Source organism: Engystomops pustulosus, chromosome 4 (genome assembly GCF_040894005.1).
Source record: "Engystomops pustulosus chromosome 4, aEngPut4.maternal, whole genome shotgun sequence".
Lineage (NCBI taxonomy): Eukaryota > Metazoa > Chordata > Amphibia > Anura > Leptodactylidae > Engystomops > Engystomops pustulosus.
In genome coordinates this window covers 41,279,617-41,296,174 of record NC_092414.1, presented here as the reverse complement: position 1 = coordinate 41,296,174, position 16,558 = coordinate 41,279,617, and the positions used below count along the sequence as shown (strand labels likewise).

General features: G+C 37.2%; 1 protein-coding gene across 3 annotated transcripts in view; it reads right to left on the bottom strand.

Moving 5' to 3' along the window:
• Positions 1 to 16,558, bottom strand: part of LOC140126382 (A disintegrin and metalloproteinase with thrombospondin motifs 2-like) — a 347,949-nt gene that overhangs the window by 144,036 nt on the left and 187,355 nt on the right. For all 3 annotated transcript variants that reach the window (XM_072145781.1, XM_072145779.1, XM_072145782.1), the window contains 4 exons: positions 15,766 to 15,871; positions 13,178 to 13,321; positions 9,943 to 10,075; positions 3,330 to 3,443 (listed from right to left, as the gene is read on the bottom strand). In XM_072145781.1, coding sequence (XP_072001882.1) covers positions 3,330 to 3,443; positions 9,943 to 10,075; positions 13,178 to 13,321; positions 15,766 to 15,871 — 497 coding nt within the window. The remainder of the gene's footprint in view (positions 1 to 3,329; positions 3,444 to 9,942; positions 10,076 to 13,177; positions 13,322 to 15,765; positions 15,872 to 16,558) is intronic.

Here is a 16,558-nt window from a genome sequence, read left to right as displayed (position 1 = left end):
GGCTGGCTATATACTTGGGGGCATGGGCTGGCAATATTCTCGGGGGAGCATTGGATGGCTATTTACTAGGTGCTGGCTATATACTTGGGGGAAAAGGCTGGCTATATACTTGGGGGCATAGACTGGCTGGCTATTTACTTGGGGGCATAGGCTGGCTGGCTATTTACTTGGGGGCATAGGCTGGCTGGCTATTTACTTGGGGGCATAGGCTGGCTGGCTATTTACTTGGGGGCATAGGCTGGCTGGCTATTTACTTGGGGGCATAGGCTGGCTGGCTATTTACTTGGGGGCATAGGCTGGCTGGCTATTTACTTGGGGGCATAGGCTGGCTGGCTATTTACTTGGGGGCATAGGCTGGCTGGCTATTTACTTGGGGGCATAGGCTGGCTGGCTATTTACTTGGGGGCATAGGCTGGCTGGCTATTTACTTGGGGGCATAGGCTGGCTGGCTATTTACTTGGGGGCATAGGCTGGCTGGCTATTTACTTGGGGGCATAGGCTGGCTATTTTCTTGGGGGCATAGGCTGGCTATTTACTTGGGGGCATAGGCTGGCTATATACTGGAGGGATGGCAATAAACTGGGGGGTAGCTAGCTGGCTACATACTAGGGGGCTAGCTATATACCGGGGGCTGGCTATATAATGGGGCATGGGCTGGCAATATTTCCGGGGGAGCATTGGATGGCTATTTACTAGGTGCCGGCTATATACTTGGGGGCATAGACTGGCTGGCTATATACTTGGGGGCATAGACTGGCTATATATTGGGGGATGGCAATAAACTGGGGGATGGCTGGCTGAATACATACTAGGGAGCTGGCTGACTGGCTATATAAAATGGGGCAGGGGCTGGCTATATACTGGGAGGCAAAAGGTAGCAATATACTGGGAGGCAGAAACTAGCTATATACTAGAGGCTGGCTAGCTATATACTCGGGGTAGGAGGCTGGCTAGCTAAATACTGGCGGGGCATGGTCTGGCCTGACCAACGCATTGTCCATTTCTGGTGGTCCCTTAGCATCCCAGTACAACACTGATAAAACCTATTAAAGTTTAGTATTTGGAGTTTCTACTGAACTAGAGTATACAGGGGAGGTATAATTTAGAGGACACAATGAAAGCAGTTATATCGGTGCCCACAAGCAATTGGTCAAAATCTTTTTTAACGCCAATTTTACATTTGGATTTTTTCCCCCGCTTCCCAGTAATGACATGAATTATTAAATACCTCCACTAGGAAGCACAACTTGCTACACAGTAAACAGATCCTCATTAAGGTTTTTACACAGTAAAAACAAAATGTTACGGTTTTTAAAGGAGGGTAGGAAAGAATGGAAATGCAAAAAAGAAAAAGAACATCAGCAGGAATGGGTTAATTGATCTATTCCCTTGTTTGTAAGCGGGGGTAGTGGATGATTTAAAGGGGTATTACCATTTCAGCAAAAAAACTGTTATTGTTATAATGAAAGGTTTTCCAATATACTTTTTCTATCAATTCCATATTGTTTTCTAGATCTCTGCCTGCTGTCATTCTTTAGAAAGCTTCATTGTTTATTTCCAGAGGACAGAAATCTGACCATGGTCACACAGGTGCACAGCTCATTATGTCATACAGCTCTGATTATTCTCTATAATACTAACGAGACGTCCACCTGAGTGACCATGGTCAGATTTCTGTCCAGTGGAAGAAATCTTAGAAGCTTTCTATTGAAGGGCAGTAAGCAGAGATCTAGAAAACCGTGAGGAGTTGATACAGAAAGTATATTCAAAAATTGTATAATTTTTTATCATCCAAAATAGTAGTCAGTTGTATATTATGATGAATCCAAATGGAGTCTAAATGAATAGACTCTGATTGACCTGCTTTCAATTTATTTCCATCTTTTATGCAAGTCAAAATAGGACAGTTGACTATAGGTTCCTTTAACAAGTCTAATATAATTTGAATTACTTGTCCATAAAAGCTGACCATTTAATTACTAATGTAAGTAAAAGGTCAATTGAAAGCAAAGTTTTACAATTTTATTTTTCACACCATTTAACACAACTGTTGTATTTGATTGAATAATTTCAAGTTTTATTTATTTTATTTGCTGGAACATCTATTTTAAAAATGTATAAAACCCTGGTTTAAAATACTTGCAGGAACAATTTTGTTATAGATAAATTTGAATATTTTCTATAAGTAAATTCATAAAGCAACACATATCTATGCTATAAGTATTTAACTTGTAAATACAATAGGTATAAAATTACACCAGAACAGCCGGGCCTAAAAGCTCTAATGTTATACACAATTCACCGACACAAAGAATTTAGAGAAAAAAAAGCCATAATGATTAATTGCATAAAGTTAAAATAGATTATAAATTATACATACAGTATATATTAGAAATTAGGAACAGGCCAGGCATTGCGTCCAAAATTGTGTACCAATAGTAAGTTCAAAGCAACATAGATTCATTGCTTGAAAAAAAGTGTCAACCACATGTATTGTATGCAATTAAAGACCCCCATAGTCATACTGCAGGCATTACAGCAATTAAGCTAAACCAATCTACAAATATGCTGGGAGCATGTGAATATTAAACTTTTGGAGTTAAACAAAGCTATGAAAACATCTCATAAACCCAGCACATATGATACATGGCAAGACACACTGGCAAACCAATACCTGGCGTTCTACCGCGACGTGAGTTTCTCCTTATGTCTTGCCTTGTATCACATATGCTGGGTTTATGAGACGTTCCTGTAGCTTTTGATATTCACATGCTCTCAGCATATTGTAGCTTGGTTTAGACTAAATGTCAAATGCCTGCTTTGTACGACTAAGGGCCTTTGACTGCATACAATACATGAGGTTGACACTTTTTTCAATACAGGTTATGCAATGAGACTGTTTTGTGCTTTGAACTCACTATTGGTACACAATTTTGGACACACTGCCTGGCCTGTTCCTCATGTCTCTCCTGATTTATATAATTTTATGATCTATTTTAACTTTATTTATGTAATTGATAAAGTTCATTGTACTCATTCAATATTGCCATTAGATTTTTTTCTCTAAATTGTTTTTGTGTCGGTGCATCATTTTCCATGAGGTTAATTGGTTTACTAGAAAATATCTAAAATATAAAGTCAAACTATTTTTCCAGACAGGTAAGAGGAAACTGGAATATTTTTCTAAATATTCTTCAAGATTCCTATAGTCTTACTTAAATCAAGATTTACTTTCTAGCCATACATAGAAAATATGCATTTCCTATAAATACCAAACATATGGTCACACATCTGAATAAGAGATTGACACTATTTTAAATAAAAATTACCTTTCCCTGTGCACACATTGTTCCATCCAAAGGAGGTCCTTTTTTTGTTTTACAAAAGTAAGGGTTATCAGGGTGACTGCACCAAAGTTGCTTGCATGGATCAAATGTGCGGAACTATGTAAAAAATAATAAAAAAAAAGATTAACATTTTCATGCATCTAAATAATAGCAGATTTCTATACCAATTTGTACAGCACAAAATTAAAGGAAATACCATTTCCTTTTATGTATTATGAACCAAACATACCTTGAGAATGCTCAAGCTACCCTGATGCAGAAATATATCTTGTTTGGTCCCTGAATTTAGCGGTTTTGCTAAAAATACAATTATAAAATTATGATAATCCGGTGGCTGGCTCAGAGCTTCTCATCACCCTAATTATGCACTGTTTCAGAGAATGCTGTAATCACTATGTTGTTCTGACGGACAGAAGTAATCAATCGCTGCACCATCCCCCAAGCTGCTGTATAACAGTCATCTAACTCAGTTTGATTAGTCCTGTCTGGACAGTTGAAGAAGCTCAGTGTAATGTGTTTAATAATGGAAACCAGCATGCTGCCCATCTTTCCCAAGGTCCTGAAATTTATAATTCTTTTTTGAGCATAACCACTCGGCTCAAGGATTAAACACGATAAGTTTCTGCATCAGTGTACCTACAGCATTCTCAAGCTATGTTTGGTACACAATACATAAAAACAAATGGTCATTTTTTTAAGTTATATTTAAACTCAGCAGATGTGTTGCTTTCTCAAAATCCCACATTTGAATTGCTTTGTTTTTACTGAAAGCATATGGAGTTAATACTGTAAAGAATGGCAGCAGAACATAATTCTTTGATGTTTTTGCATAAGCCATTCTAAATGTAAGTCAAAATGTAGTTTTGTAGTTTTGTTTTGTTTTGATAGATTAATTGGCTTACATGTGGCATAAACATAAGTATTTATAGAAATCAAATATCAAATAATTTCACTGCTGAGCCAATGCAATCTACAACCTAGCAATCTGTCAGGAGAAAAAGTAGTGTAGTATTTATTAAATGGGACTGGCTGGAAATATGTTCCATGTGTAACACATATCTGTCACACTTGATTAAAGCAAGTTTAAATTAGTAACATGTTTCCTTCTTAGGAGAGCAATGAGCAAGATACAAAACACCTTTCTATTTGGACCCACTTCTAGTAATTATGAGGTGCCCAGATGTTTATTTATGTTAAACATTAACTTTGTTTGACATCCAAAGCTCATATATCTCAGTTTCTAGGATCTGTAAAAACTATAAAAATTATCTTAGGGAACGTAAGAAGAAGTTTTCTGTTCTGTAAAGATATACCTTTACTAGAGTGGCTAAAATTAATTCACTCCAGCCAAGAATGCTGGTATTTGTAGTACTTATATCTTAATATCTTTTAATATTTCAGATGGCTATGAATCAAAGACATACTATAAAAAAGCATATAGCGGTCTATTTTGCACAACAATTATTAGGGGTTATGGCAGTTATTATCTAATGTTTTATCTAATGCCCACGACTTTGGTTTTAATGACTCTATGGTGACATGCTTACAAGTACTAGAATTAATACATTAGTAAATTTACACAAACACATATAAACATACACACACACACACACATTATAATAATGTAAAGAGAAACTACTAGACAAACAACCTCTATAAAATACAGTATCAGAGAATTTACTTACTTTCCCTCTTATGTGCTAGTTGACTGGCTGCATCTTTCTGTATTTGTTTATTACAAATGTAAAAGAGAATTTACCAGCTTTTTAAAAGTCTACAGTTATTGTTTCAATGTATATTGAAAAAATCTTTAAAGGGATTGTGCCACAAAATACACTTGTCCACAACTATTGGAAAAAGGATAAGTGCCAGATAGGAGGGGGTTCGACTTCTGGGACTGTGTCAAGGACAAAGTCCCCAGAAATGCCCCATACATATTGAAACTACTGCCTGTGAATTCCTTTGGAAGGTTAACAGAGAATTGGTCTAGTATGCGCACGTGGCAGAGGCTGAAGAATCATTTGATTACTTCGAGAGAATTGCCCTTTGCCTCTTCAGTGATGTTCTACCTCCCTCTCTAGGACCACTTGTGGGACTATACACACAACACTATGTTCAACTTGTTGTCAGAAAACACAGATGGCCAGTCAGATTCTAGAAAGTCAGAAGATCTTCTGGGTTTGCTGCAGGAAGATGCCACCTTTGACCAACAAAATAGTTAATGTCAAGACATGTCCAGGGAGCAGCCTTACAAGGTAGCTAAAAGAGGCATGGCTTTGCTTATCCCATCCTGGAAAACTTTGCATATTTTCCAAGAATCCCCTAGTGGAGCATCAATGGCTATACACTACAGCCTTAATTCAGAATCCATCTTACAGTTGGGAGACTGTGAGACGAGAAACTAATATGAGAAACCAAATCATTGAGAAAGAGTCAGCAAAGCTGAAAGCAAAAATTATGATTAAGTTGTATAATATACTTTAAGGTATTGTAAATAAATATACTTAAGTACCAGAATAGTTTACTTTCAGAAGCAATAATAAACATAAAATATGTACATTAAGAGATTCCCACATACATACTTGCATGAGTTCATGAGGCAGCTCTCTAAAAGTGAGTTGACTTCCAGAGGGGGGTTCTGACTAATAGAACCAGAGTCGTAGCTAGACTATTTTTTACCTGGCACAAACTACTAGCTAGTTTATAATGGTTGTCGATTAGACTCAGCGCTTTGGGGAAATTCCATACCAGCTAACCAAGGTCATCATGTGAGGAATTGAGCAGTGCACTTACATAGGCCATATGATAACCATTGAAAAACATACCAATCACAGCTCAGCTTTCATTTTACCAGTGCTCATGAATATTTTAAAAGGGAGCTGTGATTGGTTGCCATGGGCAACTAGAAATATTCTGACTTTCAGACAGCTTGATAAATCTGCCCTATTGTTGGGGCAAGTAAATGTTTGCTTTTTCATATGTTATGTGGAAATTTTACCAAAAAAATGCCACAAAAAATAGCTTCTTTCCTAATTCCACACCACTTTTGAAAGTATGCCTGGTTGTATCTAAATATATTCACTAAACTAACTTTTCTTTTTGAATTTTGCCTTTACCTTTTAAATTAAATGCTCTGGCTGGTGGTTCCTTTTTATATGCAATATGCCACGACCTACGTCAGAATAAACCGGGTAAAATAAGTATTAAAAACGTCACTAATGAACCATGAAATCATGACATGACATGATGAGATGTTGGTACCCATTCAGTCCAAAACCCATCAGATTCACACTGGCAAACAAATCAAGCCATCAATGTCCATAAATTAATTTAGGTCTAATACTAAAAAATGACACAGGGAAAAAGTATTGAACACTGACATTTATTCAATACTTAGCGTAAATGTGCAGCCACGCTTCAAAATGTGCAGGTGCTCACCTTTAGAGATCCTACTCAAATTTGCAATAAAATATATAATGGAAGCACTTTAGTAGATGTTATAAATTATTTTCTTCAGTGATTACAGCAAACAATGTGACGTTTTGGCACAGAGGTCTATGCAGACTGTAACAGGTCAAAAATCTGTACAATAATTATATACATATATACAAAATATATGATAATAGCGACTCCTAGAAAATGAGATAGACAGGGATCACAGGGGACAGAATTATGTCTCCACATTATACATAAAACGAAATGGTAGAATTGCCAGAAAACAGACTACACATAGTAAAATGACAATGTGCATACCAGGAAATTAAGGAAACATTAAATGGATTTTCCCCCAAAAGAAAATGCTCACATCTCAATCCCCTAGTGATGTTAACACAATTAAGATCATTTAACCCCTTACTTTACAATGTTACTCAGATTTATTGTTGTTTTAGCTCCTATCACTCCCTAGGATGGTTAGTGCAAAATTTCAGGGTGTGGGCAGGGACTCTCTAAGCAGACACATTATAATCCATCTAGTTCTGTGGGGTGACAATGTGGTTGGATTATCAGGGTACACGTGTATATACACTTTTATTTGGCTCCTGACATTGTACTAACACACTAACACATAGAGAGAGAAGATGGATCAGAATTGATGAGATGTCTATTACACAAAGGCATGACACATGCTGACAGACTTTTACACTGTTACACCTTTAGCTCTGCTTCATATCTGTTCTCACAGATATGTGCCTGCCTCTACACTTCCTAGTTTGTAGTTCGCAGCACCTCTCTGCTCACGATTTGTTTGCTGGCAGGAAGTGATCAGAGTGTGTCTCTGAGCCCCATGCAGGGGGTGTGGCTACATACTCAGAGCAGAAAGACACAGAAACTCAGCAAGCACAGCTGTCACACAGAAATCCAAGACCCGACCGAAAGTCAGTTACAGAGTCGTGTCTAGGGCAACTGAAATTGTGTATAGCAGGACTGATAGAGACAGGTTGGATTTATATCTGTGAAATGCTGTATTTTTGTTAATAACAGTGAATTAGAAAATGTGTTATTTTGTTATCCTGAGCACATAATGAAACATGTAGCAATAAGGACACACTCAAAGAAAACGAAGGTTTAAGTCTACATGCAATTAACACATGCCTGTTTATATACAATATGAATTGTCATCTGATTACTTCAGAATTTTTCAAATAGCTATATGGCTACATGTAAAAGTGGCACCTAGCCTTGTACCATAAAGGTATGCACATAATCATTTTATTATATCTAGTCTGTTTTCTAGCAATTCTACCATTTCATACTATGTATACTGCAGGAACATTATTCTTTCCCCTGTGATCCCCGTCTATCTTATAGGAGTTGTCTGTTATCATATACTGTATATATGTATATAACTATGGAACAGATTGTCTAACTGTAGCAAACCAAAAATGAGACAAAGGCCACTGTTCTGAGCCATCACATTATGATTGCCACATTAACTGAATAAAATAATTTACGTCATCTACTAAAGAGTGCTTCCTTTAGATATCTCATTTATTTAACCCCATAGCGCAATAAGACGTACCCTTACGTCTTACTGCGCATGGGGGAGTATGAAGAGGGCTCACAGGCTGAGCCCTCTTCATACTCACCGGGCATTTGCTTCATAATGAAGCAAACGTCCGTCGCTAACACCCGCGATCGGTGCTTGCACCGATCGCGGGTGTTAACCCTTTGATTGCCGGCGGCAAAGCTGCCGGCGGCATTAAAGAGCCGGCGGCGCGTGGGTGCCGCCATCTTGGCTCCGATCGTCACTCCCCGTGACGTCACCGGGGAGCGGCGATCCGTTGCCATGACAGCCTGGGATCACACAAAGATCCCAGGCTGTCATGATCGAGGCTATCTATTATAATGTGCGATCTGCACATTATAATAGATGGTATGCAAAATCCCCATATACTGCCATACTGTAGTATGGCAGTATATGGTAGGATCAATCAGACAACCTAGGGTTAAAGTACCCTAGGGAGTCTGTAAAATAGTAAAAAAAATAAATAAAAAAAAGTAAAAAAAAAAAAAATTATATCAAAAAAACATAAAAATTCAAATCACCCCCCTTTCCCTAGAACTGATATAAATATAAATAAACAGTAAAAATCATAAACACAATAGGTATCGCCGCGTCCGAAAATGCCCGATCTATCAAAATATAATAACCGTTTTTCACTGCGTTAAACCCCGTAGCGGAAAATAGCGCCCGAAGTCGCAAATGGCATTTTTTTGCCATTTTGAAAAATAGAAAAAATTCTATAAAAAGTGATCAAAATGTCGAACAGTCTTAAAAATAGAAGCATTGAAAACGTCATCAGAAGTCGCAAAAAATGACACCACCCACAGCTCCATACACCAAAGTATGAAAAAGTTATTAGCGCAAGAACACGGCAAAATGAAGAATTTTTTTTCTGTACAGGAGGTTTTAATTTTTGTAAATGTATGAAAACATTATAAAACCTATACAAATTTGGTATCCCCGTGATCGTATTGACCCAATGAATGAAATAGACATGTCATTTAGGGTGCACAGTGAAAGCTGTAAAAACCAAGCCCACAAGAAATGGCGCAAATGTGTTTTTTCATCATTTTCACTGCATTTAGAATTTTTTTCCCGCTTCCCAGTACACGGCATGGAATATTTAATACCATCACTACGAAGTGCAATTTGTTACGCAGAAAATAAGCCATCACACAGCTCTGTACATGGAAAAATAAAAAAGTTATAGATTTTTGAAGGTGGGGAGTGAAAAATAAAAACGCAAAAACGAAAAAGGGCCTGGTCCTTAAGGGGTTAATGCTTGGCACAAATTCCTTTGTTGTTGTTGTTGAAAACTTCTAGATGCCATTTGTTCGGAGCTGCTGTTCCATCGGCAGGCAGATACTCCAAGTATTTTTCGTCTATGATACAAAGACTACTGTCCAGCACTGTTCTCCTTCCATGGAATCTGAACATTGTGCAGCTCCGCTGGATCAAGCAACTTTGTGCACAGCCAAGCCTTAAATGCTGACATTTTTAGAAAAGCTAGCAAGTAGAAGTCCCTTGTTTCTTTAAAACACTCAAAATAAAATATAAAGTAAAACTTTTTTTTCCAAATACAATACTTACAGCTGTGCACATCATGTAACCAATACCAAAGTCAAAACGGCATTGCTCATTCATAGAGTAATGAATTCCCGGTAACTGAGGGAGTGAAGGCCAGTCATGTGCAAATGGATCATCACGCAGGCAATCATAAGAACTAGGGAAAAAAATATGTACAGTGTCATTTTAGGAATGTTAGAATTTTTGATTCTCTTAAAATATATCCATGATCACTGCTCATTCAGAAGTTACTCTGATCAGTATCGAAGAGAGAGAGACAAAGGCGTAGGATATGTGTGGTAAACCATCCAACGGAGCTAAAATTGCTAAAATAAAATGTGTTTTAAGCCTCTACAGGGAACTTCTTCAGTTTGAAAGTAGCTTGGGTTTAAAACGAATTTAGGTTAGCAATTATATTTGAAATAAACAAAGAATCCATTTATTTTGAATCTGAATCTAAGTGAACTGCGCAAATATTCATTGGAATATCCATCTGTTTTAAAATCGGAAAAAACTAATGAAGAAAAAAATTTAAAAAAACTAATCTCTGCGGATATATACTCCCATGACTAAAGTGATGACTCTTTATCTCAATTGCTTCTGAACCTGTCAGACTGACTGTGTTGCACACTATATGTGCATTACCGCTGAGCTAATCCCTGGTCTTGTCTATAATATAATATATAAAGCTGAGCGAATGTATGTGTGTGTCCAATAAAGGAATCTGCGCCATCACGTTTACCATGAGCAAATTAGGTGTTGAGTCAAAATTTTCACTCCACGCTTTCCAAAATACAATTATTAACCATAATAAAAGGAGACATTGTCTGCTGGCTGCTGTGGCAGTAAACAACCAATCACAGCTCAGCCTTTAACAACCAATCAAAGCTCAATTTCTATTTTGCCTCAGGTTTATAATATGTGCTCTGAGCTTTGCTTGGTTACTATAGTCAATGAGTTTAACACTGCTTATATGTGAGGTAATATGTGAGAGATATAGAGACATAAATATAGATAGATACATAGAGACAATGGGAGATCGATTAATAGATAGATATAGAGGTAGATAGAGATAGAAAGTTAGAAATTTACATAGACTGAAGTATAAAGAGATGGACAGCGAAAGAGATATAGGGGCAGATTTATCAAGCTTTCTTAGAAAGAATGTTCTTAGTTGCCCATGGCAACCAATTACTGCTCAGCTTTTATTTTACCTGTGGTCATGAATATTTTAAAGCGGAGCTGTAATTGGTTGCCATGGGCAACTAAGAACATTCTTACTCTTAGCTTGATAAATCTGCCCCATAGAGAGCAATATAGAGATTGGGAGAGATAGAAATAGAGAGATATAAAATATTTTTTGTTATAGCTAGGAGCAGTTAATTACTTTCCGAGGCCAACGCTGGGGTATCAGCTTGTATATAAAAAATATAAAGTATATAAATATAAAACATACAATAGAGAATGATAAACAATAAATATAAAGCATGTGGCCATACATGCACAATAAATCTATCAGCAATTTTGGCTCAATGGAAATGGATGAAAGCTCTGGAGGCCTAAAAGACAACAGCATAATTATGTTTTTTTTTAATCTGTCAAAAACATTGCATTTAAATTTTCTCCCAGCTTCTCTGGACAAAGCATAAATCAAATGGTGCCCAAATAATTTTTTTAAAATTGTAAAAAAAATGTATAAAACAAATTAGATTTGATTAGGTACTGCCACATCCGAATCAACATGACTTTTATGTTTAGAATAATTTTAGGTTCCACTCTAAAAGACATTTTTAAAAAGGTTACTTTAATTGCTGTACGAAAAACAAGAGGTACACACTAAAGTAAAGAAAACTTTGGTAAAATAATAAAATTAATGTATCCAAAATTTTTCTGACCTGGAGAATAAAGTTATCATATATAATAAAAGTCCATCAACACATTTACCAAAATGGTACCATTAAAAATTTCAAAACAAAAAAATATCAAAAGCTCCCTCACAGCTTTAATGACTTAAAAAAGATATAACTTATGAAAGGTGAGGGTGAAAAAAATTACAAAAATTGCATGTACCAATTTTAATATTAAAGGAAATCTACCATTTGATTTAATTATGAACCTAACATACCTTGAAAATGCTGTTGCTACACTGATGCAGGCATATATCTTGCTTAACCCCTCAGCTGTGTGGTTTTGCTGAAAAAACAAATTATAATATTCAGCAACTTGGGAAAGCTGGATTGCTTCAGCCTGTTGTTGATAAACACATCACATGGAGCTTTCTGAACTGTCCAGACAGTACTAATCAACCTGAGCTGGATCACTCATACACAGCAGCTGGGTGATGGTGCGACGATTGATTGCTTCTGCCTGTCAGGCACAACACAGTGATTACATCATTCTCTGGAGCAGTGCATACGTAATGTTAGAAGAGAAGCGCCGTGCAGCCACAGGAGGGACAGAGCTTCATTATCATAATTTTATGATTGTTTTTCAGAAAAACAACTCAGCAAAGGGATTAAACAAGGTATGTGCCTGCAGTAGTGTAGCTACAGCATTCTCAAGGTATGTTTGATTCATAATGCATGAAATCAATTGGTAGATTTCCTTTAAAGAACATGTGGATGACTGTACATTAATACTTCTAGCATTCCATTCATGCTTTTATCTCTTTATCTACTTTAATATTAGTTTTACCATGTACTGACATATTACTTAAGTAATATACTGACATGTATTCAAATTAGTCAGTAATGTATTCTTAATATTCTTAATAGTGTATTATTGTTTAAATGGAGTCCACTCTACAAATATATCTTCCTTTGGGATCCAGAGGAATGTCATATGGTTGGTCTTCTCACATATAATTTCATTAAAAAGGTCTTATTCTTACTGCTCTCCTTTATTCATGAAATACACCTGGGTTTGCCTGGGAGCCTCCCTCTTAGCTGCCCTGTAATGCCAACTTCCAGTTTTGGCTCATCCCGTGAACCATGACATAAATCTCTTTGAATTAAATGGTGGACATGAGGTCCCACATTCTGCAACTGTTTTCAGACTGTACATTATTTATTTTATGCCTCAAATACTTTATTACTGACACTATTGGTGTCTTTAGAAAACGGTTTCTTACAGTTTTATTTCTAAGTCTTATTGAGGATTTTCCATTTTTCATGTAGCAAGAACAGTGTCTTTGGGTAGGAGGTTACTACAATTTGTTCTTATAACTGAAAACTCTCAAATAAAAATAAAATCCACCAACCTTAGATAGCGGCTAAGCTCTTGCTGACTACATCTGGACCAGTGAAAGCGATGAAAAGAAGCTTGTACAAGTGGAGCCATAATACTGCCCATTCGAACTTCATCTCCACACCTATTTCCTTGGCCATCATGCTCCATTCCCAGCCTAGAAAATGCAACAAAAAATTAACTGAGCCTTATGAAATTTAAATAAATTGAAAACCATACCACAATCTAAAAAATGTCATACAAAAATGTGTTCATGCTGAGAAACATGATGGAGGAATCAATCATAAAGGGTTAAACGATAGACTAGAAAAAAGAAAGAAACAACAGCACCAACTATCTGAGAGAAGAATTGCAGAGGATGTACGCAGACTGTTGATCCAGGTTATGGATCCCAAGGTACAATTGTTGTAGAAGACATGCAGCGTAGCTCAAGATTAGATTAATATCCAATCACCCATTACGTAACTTTCGACTGCCAAAGCTTTCTAAAAGGCAATAAAGACTTTTTTTCACAACATGGATGCTGCTTCTTATCTGCTGATTTTTTTTTCTGCTTTGAATTGGATTTTTCATCTTGAGCTTTGCATCTCATCTGCTGAGTAAGGCGCAGAAGTTCATTGTGCTGGTCCCACAATAGTATATTGCAAGTACATATATATTGCAACTATATAGATGATGATGAGTAATATTTAGACCGAGATTGAAGTGGTAGTGCTGTGTGGACTAAGAAGACCAGGAGCCCTGGGCCTGCCAACCTCCCCTCTCACACATCAGAGAACTTGATTAACTTAATCCCGTCTGAAGATGGGGATTATTATCGTTGCCTACAAAGTTTTCAAATATCAAATGCTTTAAATTAAATGCTCAAATTTGGAAACATTTGATAGCGGTTATAAAAATATTTCCTATATCTATTTTCAGATTTGGGATCTGATGTGTATTTTTCAAAAATATCCGCTTTTCCAATATTTTTGCACACATTTCGATTTTTGGCAATTACAGCGCCGTCTGTCACCAAAATTGAAAAAGACCTAAGTAAAATCAATGCCTTTTTTCCTTGGGAATCAAAATCTACAATGAGAAAGGGGGGGGTCCCATTTAAGGGGTAGGGGGCCAAGTTTTGAATAATTGGGTAGATTTTAAAAAAATATTTCATATACCCGTATTTTTCGGCCTATAAGGCGCACTGGAGTATAAGGCGCACCTCTAATAAATGCCTGCTAAGACATCTAGGTTCATATATAAGGCGCACTGGAGTATAAGGCGCAGGATCAAACGCAATACCTAAAAATGTGCCCAGTTCTAGCCATCTACACTTCCCGGGAAACTTGTCTTCAGCGTGTCAGAGAGCTCTGATTTCAGAGGTATGGGCTGCTGGGGGTTAATGCAGGGTGATGCAGCAGGGGTTAAGCGGTCTCCCTCTGCCCCTTCTCCTTCCCTCCTCAGGCAGGGTGTTATTCCTGTGGGGTTCCCTGTGGCTCATTCTCTTTCCCCTGTTACAGGGCTGTCAGTTATGGGGGATTGTTTAAGGATGATGATGATGATTGCCTCGTGGTCGGCACTATGGCAGCTCCGGTCACTCCGTGCTAGGGGAGGGCAGGATGGGCACAATGTTAGTTGTGGTGCCGGGGCACTTCAGGAGCTTGGGACCCTGTATACTGTGTGGGAAGGTGCAGGAAATTTCTGGGGATGGAGCTATTAAACACTGGTAAATGTACAGTACATCTTGTCTGCAGTACATTTCTGTATAAGTTCATATATAAGGCGCACTGGCCTATAAGGCGCACCTTTGATTTCTGCGAAAATGAAAGGATTTTTGGTGCGCCTTATAGGCCGAAAAATACGGTATATATTTTTATTTTTTTTTATCTGATGTGTATATTGTAAAATATTCCACTGTATACACTATAGCAATGTAGCTATAGACAACATCACCTTTCTGTGCTACATTGTTTACTTCTCAATAGCTTCAATCCAAACTGATCATTCATTCAGCCCATGGTTTTTCAGATTACTTTGGACTATATGGGTGGATTTATAATGCTTTGCACATACTCTGGTTAAAGGTAAAAAGACTCACTGTGTTTTATCTGCTGCCTGTGAGAAATAAAGCAAGCAGCAGCAGTTATCTAACCTCCTTACCCCGTGCATCAGGGCTGCAGCCTATCTTTCTAGTGCCACTGCTGATCATATGGCAGGTCGTGTAGCCTGCCTGGCGGTTCAGTGAGGAGGAGGAGGAGAAGGGAGCTGAGGGGAGGGGCGGCTTGTGACTACTTTGCTTGGCGGTGATAACAGAGTGGCCATCAGGAGCTGCTCAATTCTGGAAGTATCTGATCATAAAGACGTTTTTATAGTCATATTTATAGTAAAGGTTGGAAACATAGCAACTATAAAATGAATGTGCTTTCTGAAGACCTTTACTTGCTCCAGACAATTTCAGTCCATAAAAAAACTGCATCCGTCTTCTCCCATAGAAGCAGATAGAATAACGAAAGCCATTAAGATATTGCTTCAAATTTAGAACCTAAATCATCAAGGCAAGTTATCTGTATTTAGTAATAACCGTAAAATATACAATCTTTGGGGAACATTGTTACTTACACATGGCCAGTTTCATGAGCAACAACAAAGGCTGAAGAGAATCCATCTTCATGGTTTAGCGTACAACTACGAACTGGGTGACACATGCCTGTGACAGGTGCATAACCTTAAGAAAAAGATTTTAAAAAAATGTGAATGAAAATAAGATGAATAAATACATGGCTGTTTAGCTGAACACCTTAATCACCAAGCCCTTTTTCGCTTTTGCGTTTTCCTTTTTCACTCCCCACCTTCAAAAATCTATAACTTTTTTATTTTTCCATGAAAAAAGAGCTGTGTGACGGCTTGTTTTCTGTGTAACAAATTGCACTTCATAGTGACGGTATTTATTATTCCATGCCATGTACTGGGAAGCGGGGAAAAAAATCTGAATGCAGGGAAAATGATGAAAAACCACATTTTTTGACATTTCTTAAGGGCTTGGATTTTATAGCTTTCACTGTGTGCCCCAAATGACATGTCTACTTTATTCTTTGGGTTAGTACAATCACTGAGATAACAAATTATAGGTTATAGGTTTTATAATGTTTTCATACATGTACAAAAATTAAATCCTCTTGTACAAAAAAATAATAATAATTCTTCATATTGCCGTCTTCTGGCGCTAATAACTTTTTCATGTTTGGTGTACAGAGCTTTGGGTGGTGTCATTTTTTGAGACTTTTGAGGACATTTTCAATGTTTCTATTTTTAAGACTGCAAGACCTTTTGATCACTTTTTATTGAATTTTTTATATTTTTCAAAATGGCAAAAAATGCCATTTGTGACACTAGCCTCTATTTTCCATTACGG